Consider the following 12203-nt stretch of genomic DNA (forward strand, 5'->3'; position numbering starts at 1 on the left):
ATCATACCCAGCTTTCCCCTAATTATTGCCAAATTTGAACCATATTCTTTCACTTTTACTGAATAGGAATTCTCTAAGGGGGAGAAGGAGCGTGGGGAAAAAAGCATTTTGGCAGGGAATTATAAACCTGCTGTCCTGGAGAGGGCTAGGTCAAATTGTGAATAGCTCCAGCACAGGGGAGCATTTGCCTGCTCTTCCAGCTCCATCACATATAATCATATAGCAACCACACAAGTCCCTTGCCAGGATCTCTAGGAAAACTTGGTTTTTGTACTGAAGTTGCTCAAGGACTGAGCTCACTGCTCTTTTCTGCTCAAGAACGTTAAAGCCAGTAGAAAAAGAAAAAAAGAAAAAACAAACAAACAAACAAACATCCATCTCCCTGGCACCTTCAGTGAGTGATCGCTCACTGATTACTCTCAACTGAGTGATTTGTATCACTGCTTTCTCCTCTCCATTGCTCAAGGCCAGCTCTCAGCTAGCGGAGTTCTGCAGGTCTGGAACCTGCAGGAGGAAGGGCAGTGGCCACCAACTCTTTTCATCATCTTGAACATATAAATAAAATTATTGTCAAGCATAATTGGACTGAAGTCCATAGGTACTCACAACAGTAAATGTTCCCCTGTCACCATAACAACATCAAATTCCTGCAAAATCAAATGTGTGCACAGATATTGGAGGGCTTTACAAAAGACCCCTGTAAAAGACAGTTCTGAATACAGACTCATGTTTCCTTAGCATGTATTTTCAATCCCTAAATTGTTTTTTCCTATTTTTCCAGCAGTTTAGATAAATTTTGACATAATTTAAGACATCCTAATATTGGGGCAAAACTGAAGGCAATTTAGGCAATACTAAATATTGCATAATCCATGGAAATGAGTGGGTTGTAGCTAGAATGGGTCCCTAATGTCCATAACTTGCTGAAGGCGAGCATGGCTAAAAATATTTAAGCAGGCTACTATAGGAGGAACCAAAGACAGAATTTATAGATTATAAATACAGACACCCAGCTTTCTCTCTGGCACTGCTAGGACATGAAGACAACCATGCTTTTGATTGTCTAACCTGCTAGTCACCTCCTGGGATTTACAAACTCCTTATTAACTCTGAATATCCAAGTCTATGTTCTTCTGCCACTTAAATTACATAACCTGAATTTGGACAGAGAGGGAGCAGACTCCAGATGCCTGCACCTTTTTGCTGATTTCAAATTGGCTTCCAAACAGTTTGGTCCCCTCTGTCTTCACCTCTACACCTGAATCATCAGCAGGAGATACACCTTATTTCTCATTCACTTTTCCCTTGCACCATTTTACCACAATGCACTGGTACAGGGATATAATTCTGCAATTGCACAAGGCAGCAAAGAAATACAGTCTCTTTAAATGAATGCAGTTCATTGGACTTTGCCCATTGATGAATTACACTAAATAATAAAAGAAGCAACAGACACCTTCAGAAAAATCACAGAGAATAAGAAAGATGCCATAGCTATATTTAATGATTTGTCCATAAGCTAAGTTTCCAAAAAGTAAACTTTTTACTGCGATAGAAAAATCCCCGACAAAACTAAGACTAAAGCAAAAACTCTGAAGAAATATGTACTGGTCTGCTGTAAAAATTCAGTCTGCAAAGATGTGAGGACATGCACCAACGTAAACACCTATCTGACATCTGAATACATAAAAAAAAAAAAAAAATAATCCATGACCTGTGTCCTGCTATGACTTGCCTGCAAAACAAAACTCCCACAAAGAGTACAGAATCAGGACCAATCCTAGTGACACTGTGCTCACACAGCCAAAGCTTAAGCATTTTTAGGAATGACATGTGAAAGATTTGAAGGCATTCAAAGAAAACAGTGCGACTTCTGATTTCTCCTAAGAGGTAAAGCTTGACCTGCCTTTAAATCTCCATCTTGAAAAATATTAACTAGATTCCACTTCAAAATGGAATTAGAAACAATGAAACAGGGTTTAGGTGGACTATCAGAAGTTACTGAGAAACCGTTTCTTGAAGTAATTTTTAAATGATTAGCACTTTTTGAAGCAAGCAATAAAAAGCTAGTCTCCTTTTCACAAAGAAAGTTGAATGCCTACTCTTAATGGCAATATTTTATATATAGTGCATGAAGCAGATCCTACTAGGACAGCTATAAAAAATGGTAAAATTTGACCTTTGATTTTAGGTAAATGTTACATATTTGAATAAAAGGTTGCATTTATAGGCAGCTGCAGAATTCTTTCTTATTTTAATGAAATCTTTAGAAGAGCTCAAGGGAGAATCCAGGGAAACTTTTTAAACAGGCAACACTAATTTTGAACAAATTTTAAACACTCAGACAAGGATTTTCCTCCAACGTATGATTCATCACCCTCCTTACTTGGTGTAAATTCAATCTGTTCTGTTTGTATGACATAAACAACAAGCAGTTTCACAGGAATGAGGCAAACCATATGTGAAGGTGTTTTAGAAAGCACAACAGGGAATACAGCAAGCAAAGAAGCATCTGCATTTATTTCAATGTCAAATCACATGTGTATTATAAAGGGAAAGTTTATTGTTTTTATTAAAAAACAACTTTACTGAACTGTGCTGTTTACAGTTAACTCTTCCTGCCCCTCAGTGTCCTCATGATTTGGCCAAAAAAACCCAGCAGGTAAAATCATAAGGGCTACAGGTGCAGAGGCAGGATTGCAAAGGGGTCTTCAACCCTTTCCCCCTGCCCAGGCTGGTGTACGCTGCCAAGAGCCTGTATCTTCTCCACCCTCCCCTTGCTCCTCCTCTTGGACAGGGGCTGCATCTGCTCCTGACAGCTGCAAGTGAGGACCAAAGCCTGGTCCTCCCCCCCTGGATTTCAGAGGTGCGAGAATATAAATCTAGGTAGGATGTATTTGTTAGTGATGCCTGCAGGCAGTGGGACACCGGCTCGTCTCCTGTCTCAAGATGCTGTCTGATCCTGCACCGATGCTGCACAGACCAGCCTGCAGCCAAGCTACCATGGGCATCATGTGGCACTGCTGTACAGGGGCGCTGGGTATTCCCCCACAAAAGGCAGCGCCCTACAATAAATTATTTTTACAGAAGCTGGCCAGAGTCAGCTTAACACATTCGGAGTTCAGGAGAAAATATTTCAAAGCAGCATTTAGCCTGAGTATGAGCTACAGGCACATTGTTAAAAAGCTAATTGCATGGAGACAAAGGATGATCGTTACTTTTATATTGGTGTATAATATTAACCCTTAAGAGCTGTGTTTGATGATAAGTTGTTGGTGATTGAAACTGCTAGTTCATTATTTATATTTAAACGCAAGCTTGAAGATTCCTAGAGTCACAGAAAGTGTTTATGTAATTTTTTTTTGGTATTAAGACAGATAAAAGTTTTAGAAATCTGGGATCTTTTTCCTATGTCCTCTAAAACTATGCATAGAAAACAGTGTTAAAGTGCTGAATTGCTGAAATTATTTCTCAGATCTGTATTTATTATGCACTTTCAGGCAACCTGGCCAAGTGACAACTTGCCATGAAGAACATTTTTTTCCTCAAATTTGGCTTGTTTCAGGGAACAGAAGAACAGGGCTAGAAAGCTTCTGACAGCAGGTTTGGGGCTGCAAGGGTCAAAATTCCTCCACATATTTTCTCTCTCAAGGTTATAGATTTCACCTGTCTTATTCAGACAATAGCCACTAAAAATATTCATGTTCTGCTGCAGGTTACACAGGCTTTTAGTTCCAGAAACACAAATTTCTGAGAGAAGGGAGGTTCAGAGACAGGAAGGAGGAAAGGGTCCTGGGGTCGGCTCTCCAGAAAGGTCTGCAAAGCGCTTGGTGGCTGTTTAGCAGCTATGGGGCTGTGACTGCAGCTGACCACATCAACGGCATGCACCTCCCTGTAATATGTGACCACGTTCATCTGTTGTCTTAACCTCTTCTCTCTCGTCTTATGTTTTGGACTCATCCCACTAACCACCAATTCACTGGACCTAAGCAAAAGCCTGCTGCTTTCGGCAAGGCTGTATGTGGGCACAGTGGAAGAGTCACTCGTGTAGGCTGCAAGATCGAAGCTGAAGGCTGCAGGCTTCTGCAGCCAGAATGATCTTTTTATTACATATGTGTATAATGCCCACTGTAAGGAGGTTTGGCTATGGCCTACAGATGTGAGACACTACTGTCAAATTAATATGAATAGAAAAGGACAGGCATGCTATAGCAATGGAAACAAAAAAAAAATCACAATTATCAGAAAAATATTTGTGATCACAAAAGAATATTTTGCTTGTACTCGCCAATCTCCCCGCTGGCAAGCCCTACAAGAAAAGAGAAGATGAGAGAGAGGAAAGAAGAGAGAAAAACATACAGGGAGAGGTGGGGAGAGAGAGAGGAAAAAAAGAGAGCGGCTGAGACAGAGTGGATACTTTTAACTTGTCACAGTACAACACTAGCTTTTAATTAATACAGGGTATGTACAACTTTGAAGACTGTTGTTTGTGCAGTATTTTATGATAAATACATTTTATGGGATTTTGTTTTTAAAGAGGATTTTGTAAAATAACCTAGCCCAATAAATGATTTACCAGCTGCAATAAAAGATCAAGGAAATTGCTCAGATTGCATCTTGGAGCATCTAAAACTCTGAAGTTTATGGAGATCTAAGCTGCCCCCAGATCTACAGTCCTATTAAAAATTTTTGTAGTAGCTAATTATCTTGCATTGCATTTTTTAAAAGGTAGCAATCCTAGCAGAGGGGAAGGTCTGGAAACAGACAAAGAGCAATTGATGCCCTTTGATGGAGAAAGTAGGAGAGAAGGAAAGGAGAAGAGACAGACAGAAGTGAGTAACAGCAGAAACATCATGCTGGTATGGTAACAAATGGAACTAACAACTCATAAGGTATCAGATACTCCTTCAATCACACAGGGAAACTGAATTAACTCTAAGTTTAAAAAAAAAAGTATTATTAAGGACACGTTCTTTACATGGCATGCTAAGTGTAATATCTATATTACTTGACCAAGAGTGGAGTAATTTGTTTTCCTATTTTTTTCTTTCTGATAAAGATGATGTTTTACCACAAGAGAAGCAGAAAGCAAAGAAACATTCTCTAAATTCTGTTTTGTTCTAACCTCATGGGATTTTCATGCAATAAATAAGTAAATAAAGCAAGTGCTGGTTCTTATTTCAAACAGGATAACAGAGACAGTAAATAGAATGACATATTGAAATAATAAAACACTAGCCTCAATTGTCTTCACAGAAGGACGAGCAGCACAGTCACCATGAAGCATGCCTTGTAGCCTTTGTTTCGTACCAGGAATATATGGTTCATGCCCTGTGACTTACTGTGCTCAGACGTACCTCTGGCCCCCCAGGGAACCCTAGCAAAGCCAGTGTCCTTGTAGGCATGGGGCTCCAAAGTCAACTGGGCTTCCTAAGAAAGGACGAAGAAAGGAAAAGTAGAAGCAAAAGGAAGAAAGAACCATCATTTTTTCTTGGTCCCCAAACCAGACAGCGAGGTGCATGCCAACTTAGACAAATGCCTGTTCCCTCTGCTCCTCTGGACGCCTTGTGCAATTGCAGAGGCCACAGGCTTCAAAGCCTGGGGCCAGGCTGCTGCAGGGGCAGTGACCAGAAACCAGTATGTGCTCCAGGAGTGCTTCAGTGCTAAGGAAGGATGGACTTGGGCCCCTTTCCCAACACTTTCAAGCTGAACAACTTTGAAAAGAGTAAAGGATCAATGCTGCTGACTTTAAATGTTAATTGTATCACTGCAATTCTGCAAGACACTGAAGAGGGACAGTGAAGTTCACCACCACAGAAAGCAAGCACCTTGAGATAGAAAGGATTGATGATAAATTGGTTAATTTAGTTTGAAAATTGAGGTAGGTAAAATAAAACAGTGGGAGCCGGCAAGGATATTTGGATGAGAACTGCTACTCTAAAATCTATTCTTAAATTATGGCCAGGATGGGGGAGTCCTTAATTGTCCAAAATAACCATGATTAATTCAGTAGAATTATGGCAGTCTAATTATATGATTGTGTTTTATTTTTCCACTTGATTGCTGCCTCCTGCAATACTCAGGGCTGACCACCTCAAGGGTTGAGTTCAGATTTCTATAGTGAAAATGTACTTTGTGTCTGTAGGGTCTTTACCTAACTTTCTGCCAAACTTTAAGGGCACCAAGTGAACGTGGCAAGTGAGAGCAGGGAATGACTGGACTAGTGATGCTGAAGGCAGCTTGGCTTGCCTGATTAGATAATCCTGCCTACTTTCGATAGGGAAGTAATTTAAAACTAAATTTTCACAGACATCCACCCTATTCTGATGCTCATTTTCTGGATGCTTTATTTGAAACTCTAGGGGCTGATTTGCAGAAGACCATAGGTGCCAGAGATGTACATTACAGGTGGGTTTTGAACACTCAAAACACAATACAGAGCTATGTGAAAGACTGTCAGATCATTTCATTTAGTGAAGGATTGGGTCTTCATTGTTTTCTACTAGTTACAAATAACTGTCCAACTTTTGCAATTACCTTGAAGATGAAATCCCACGAAAAATAATTATAAGTAAATGAAAAGATTTCATTTTGATGCAGTCTTTTTAATTTCACTTTAATCTATCTTTTCATTTTAAGTCATTCCCCATATGTGTATTTTATGAGAGAGAAAAGTAATAATATTTAAAGTAACATCCAACAAAGGTAGTGTATTGCTCTTAAAATGCTGAAAAGATTTTGCTAGAAATCCTCTTTCATTTCTTCCCCTGACACAGCTTCTCAAAGCAACGCAGCAATGTCAAAATTGCATTCTGAGGCAAAAAATGCTTCCAATTTTTTTCTAATCAACTTCAATCATAAATAACACTAAGGAGTCAAAGAAAATTCAAGTCTTCCGTTACTTATAAGTGCTAGAAATATCCTACCTCATATCCCTATCTGTGAAGGTGAAATAACACCCCTTCCTTACTTCACAATGATTTTGTGGAAAAAGTAACTCTTATTTGTAAAATTCTATTGGGAAGGAAAGTATGAGGAAATTAGTAATTCTGAATTCCAGGCAGGGTCTGCATGTTGTAAATAAGACCAGGGGCCACAATGACCAAAAAGCAGAAAATAAAATACTTAATATTTACACAAATAAATAGCACACACAGAGAAAAATTAGCTCTGTGGAAAAATAGCATATGATGTCATAATCATAACTTGCATGCACAAAGGGGACAAACTGACATTGCTTAGGTAATTGTCAACCTATGTGTTGGATTTTGCAGCCTAATAACATTCATCTGAATGTAGATACCTCTGTAATACAAGAATAACAAGGCATACTTTTGGGTTGTAAAACTGATGATGAGATTATTTACCACACAGAAAAAGTATATTTCTCTAAGTCCTCCAAGTAAAAATCGCTCTCTTCAGATGCTTTCCCTTCTTCTGGTCTTGCATTGTTCCCAGGATCTGATTTTTCTTGATAACATTGGTCAGGTGGGTTATTCCAGTGGATCTTTAAATGAAAAGAAAAAACAAGTTGGAATAGTAAGGTAATTAGCTGGGCACAGCTAGCAAAGTAAAAGCTGCCAGTTTCACCCTGTTTTGAACTTCTAACTCTGTTTTACTCCTCACTTGAACTTCTAGCTCTGTTTTATTCCTCACTCTAAAACAAACCTGGAAAACAGCAGTGGCAAAGCTGGCTCAAAACACTTAAGAATAGAATAGACTATTTCAGTTGGAAGGGACCTATAACGATCATCTAGCCCAACTGCCTGACCAATTCAGGGCTGACCAAAACATAAAGCATGTTATTAAGGGCGTTGTCCAAATGCCTCTTAAACACTGACAGGCTTGGGGCATCGACCACCTCTCTAGGAAGCCTGTTCCAGGGTTTGAGCACCCTCTCAGTAAAGAAATGCTTCCTAATGTCCAGTCTAAACCTCCCCAGTGCAGCTTTGAACGATTCCCGTGCATCCTGTCACTGGATACCAGGGAGAAGAGCTCAGCACCTCCCTCTCCACTTCCCCTCCTCAGGAAGCTCTAGAGAGCCACGAGGATGCCTCTCGGCCTTCTTTTCTCCAGACTAAACAAAGCCGGTGTCCTCAGCCGCTCCTCATAGGACATTCCTTCCAGCCTTGTCACCAGCTTTGTTGCCCTCCTCTGCACATATTCAAGGACCTTAATATCCTTCTTAAATTGTGTAGCCCAGAACTGCACACAGAGTATTGTTCAGTGAATTGATTTATGTTCCTACAAGGCTGTGGTTTGACAAGTCCTCTCAAGGAGGCATAAGCTCGTGCTGACACCAGAAGAAGTCATGCAGCCTTCCCTCTACCTGCTCACTTTTTCCTGTGTTGCACACCACACTCTGTCAGCACAAAAACTTGGACATCCACATAGTAAAACATACGGAGGGAACTGATCTGGGAAGGGAATTAATGCTGTTTGGCCTCTTTCTTTTCTTTTCCTTTTATTAACTGGGTTACCTCTCAGCTGGACCCATTCTGATCCAGGCCACCCTGCACTGGTGCCAGCAGAAGGGAGGAGAGGGACGGTACTGCATGTTTCAGTGCCGGTACCAGTTTATGCTGATTTAAACTACTCCTTGAGCTACAAAGTACAGAATCCCAATCTGTGCTCCTACCTGGAATAACATATTTACGTGCATGGGGCCTAATTCGGTACTGGCATCGCCTCTCTCTGGAGTGACCGGCAGGTTCCTTGCATGTTTGGCGTTATCGCCCCTGGACAGAGCGCCAAACGTCACTTCCACCAAGAGACACAATGAGGTCATAACTTACCAAACAGACATCCGCAGGTGACTTTATGACGCTATCTATTAACACCTTCCTAGGCACAATACCAAACTCTGTAAAGGGTTTGTTAATATTTAGTGAACAAGCCCAGAGAGAGCAAAGGGGTGGAAGTTAAAACCAGTTATGTTCAAACTAGAAACAGGACTCCCTTTTTGTTCTTTGTTTTAGACAGGGAGATGGAAAGTATACTGTTTAGAGGTAACCACAAAGGGAAATTTTGGTTCTCCATCCCTTGATGCCCATTTTATGGAGCAAGTGCTTGAAATTTTCTAGCCTATACTAGAAGCTAACCTAAATGATTTAAGGTCCTTTTTGACTTTCATATTTATGAAATCTGTTATGAACAAAACATCAAAGTTTACTCTCTAGATCTCAAAAAATCTCAGAGTTTCCAGGGAACACAGTGTTGGCATTAGATGTAGTCACATCACTATATACTTTGCTAATTATGAAAACTACAAAGATTTTTTTTTCAACTCGCTAAACCATTTTGTTCTAAAAGCCAAATTTGAATTCTGAAGCTTGGATTACATAGACCTCATCCACATTTTGAATTTTAATTTAAGGCTCATGGACATAACAGACAGAGGTTCATATCCATACCTACATAATGCTAAATATGGTTATCAGTAAACATGATACAATCATCCTATTTTCAGCGGTCATTGGAAAAGCTGCCACAAGCAATGGGATATATTGTCAAAGAGTGATTCTATGTAAACATGAACAGTTAAGGCAGAGTAGAAGTGGGTAGTATGCTCAAAGCTGTTTTCATACACTAAGACCAGGCAGCTACAGATAGCATTGCGTTTCACCTAGTCACGACTGCCCAACTTAATTCCCTAGAAAAAGTCAAGGTTTCAGAGTAGGTAGTGTGTGCAAAGTACCTTGTTTGCACTGACATTGTCTCCATGAAACTACCCCTGTGCAAAGTAGATATAAAAGCATTATTTAAGACATAAATCCCAAAGGTGTTAAAGAGTATTATGAGTGAATTTCTCTGAGACTGTGTTTGATCTTGTCTGAAGTACGAAAGCAGAAGCTCAGTCATCTGCATGAGGATGGGATTATGGCCACAGAATATATTTTACTTCTCTCAGAAGTCACTGACTAGGAGCACTGTGTCCTTCATAGCCACCATACAGTATCTTGAATATATGCAATGGTGTGCACACTCATTGCAACAAAAACTAAGTTGTCACTAATGCCCATCACTCAGAAGATACTCAGTGGGAGACTATTTGAAACTCCTTAGCATAAATGAATTTGGGGGCAGGGGGGGACAAAGCAATAACACCTTTGGTTTTGCTGATATATCCTATATTCCCCAAAAAGGTGAGGTCAGACCCAAAGGTCTTTCTGTTTGCTTTTGTTACCAAAAAAAAAAATTAAAAAAATCTATTTATGAAAAGGGACAGCTGAGGAGAATAATCCACTACATGAACTTCTGTCTTCTGCCCTAAGTCTGTTCTTTACATTAGTTTGTAATTGTTTCCAATAGATGATTGTTGGGTAAAATGACCTTAGAAGATGGTTTCAGTTCCAGAGATAAAAGTAGGCCCAAATGACATAATTCAGATCAAGCATCTAAATCTCAAACATGCTAAAACAAGGATCTCTCTGAACATTAGTGTTCATTCATCCCATTAAAAAAGGGGGGCTCTTACAACCTTTGAAAGAAAATTTCACATGCTCACATTTCTTTTGTGCAGAAGTATTCTCATAAGAGGCTCAGTTCAGAAATTTATTTAAACATGTCAATAACTGTAAGCTTGTGAGTCATTTCACTGAGTCCAAAGGGACTAGACAGTGCTGAATTACCCATAGGCTTACGCACCTTACTGAAACCAGGTCACTTTCATGTGGCTTTGAGAGCCACCCACAACTGAGGTTCCTACAAGAGCGTGGCATTTTGTTCAAAGGCAATGTGCTATTATGGGATTGTAGGAAATGAATTTCACTCTGCCACTCCCGTGGGTTGGGTTGCTTTGCCCATTACACCCACTCCATCAGTCCTTAAATCGGTCTTCCTACAGATATAAGGCTACACACACACCCCCGCATGCACACATCAGTCTGCAGTTACGTTTATAGATAACACTGGTTTCTCCAAGTTATCCTTACCTCCCTAAAGAAATAAATCACTTGAAAACTTAGTCATTTAAAATGGAGGGAATTTCCAGTTGGCCAATATGGTTTTGCTCATAGATATTTTTATGTAGATTATCATACTACTAAAGTCAAAGTTGCGATAATAATTCCCAGCTATTGAGTATTTGTGCCACAGTACATGTATAGGTATAAACACATAGTACACAAGTTTGTTAGTACTCTGAGTACTGTGATGACTTTTTTCCAAGGGCAATTAAAAGCGTTAAAAATGTTTCAGAGTACATCTAGAACAGGGTGAGACATTGCCAGAACAATTAATTTGAATATTCATGTTTGCAGTTATAGTTCACTGCAGCCATGCTGATCTAAGAAGGGAAGTGGAGCAACACTTACAGAGAAAAATTGCATCCTTCATTGGAAAATACCTAATTTGGAACAGATAATGCAGGTAGAAGCAATTCTCAGGAATACAGAGTCTTCTTTGTGTCTTGGTTCTCAGGATTCACATTAAATTGGAAAGTTCCAGTAGAATCTCACCCAGAAAGTGGTGTCATGATGCAGATGTGATTTCATGGTAACTTGTACTGATGACACAGTATTTGTTCACAAATTAATTATGTCCATGACCAAGATACTACAAATAAGGATACTAAAATTATCTGATGGTAGGGATCTTCTGCACAAGGACATGAGAGCTTGAAGGCTATAGATGCATAGGAAACCTATCTTGTGTTTAAACATTACTGAAATAATATCATCCTGCAGCGCAGCCTTGATCAAGCTGCTGTTGTCTGATTACTGGATGGTCTTTCCTACTACTCCTTCGAAATTCCTTTGCTGAAGAGATTAGCTCCCTATAGATCTATGCAGGAGACAGCAATACTCCTAGCCCTGTGAAGCCTTATGGTAGCTATAACAAAATTCACAGTGATAGATTAAAGAAGCACAACAACAAGCCAGCCCACAAATCATTCCTAAATGGCACAGGTAGAAGCTCCAATGGCTTCACCGTGCGCTTTAAGGGAGATGGTGATGTACAGACCAAGGCCAGTACCTTGTGATGTCCTCCTTGGCCTTCCTTCGGCTGAAATGAGCTGCAGCGCTCATCTGCACTGCCACAGCAATCTTGGTAAAAATCATCCTCTGTAAGGGGGAGGGGGGGGGGGGGGGGGGAAAAAGGCATTTTTATATCGGTGCATAAGACAAAGCTCTGGAAAGGAAGGAGTTGGGTTTTGTTCCCTCTTCCACCAAGATCCTGCGTAACTCCAGGCAGGTCATTTT

General features: G+C 40.0%; 1 protein-coding gene across 1 annotated transcript in view; it reads right to left on the reverse strand.

Moving 5' to 3' along the window:
* Positions 1–12203, reverse strand: part of LOC143157278 (uncharacterized) — a 129607-nt gene that overhangs the window by 84419 nt on the left and 32985 nt on the right. The window contains exons 6-7 of the mRNA XM_076332098.1: positions 8639–8760; positions 7368–7507 (exon numbers count right to left, since the gene is read on the reverse strand). Coding sequence (XP_076188213.1) covers positions 7368–7507; positions 8639–8760 — 262 coding nt within the window. The remainder of the gene's footprint in view (positions 1–7367; positions 7508–8638; positions 8761–12203) is intronic.

The sequence above is a fragment of the Aptenodytes patagonicus genome, chromosome 2, assembly GCF_965638725.1.
Source record: "Aptenodytes patagonicus chromosome 2, bAptPat1.pri.cur, whole genome shotgun sequence".
Taxonomy (NCBI): domain Eukaryota; kingdom Metazoa; phylum Chordata; class Aves; order Sphenisciformes; family Spheniscidae; genus Aptenodytes; species Aptenodytes patagonicus.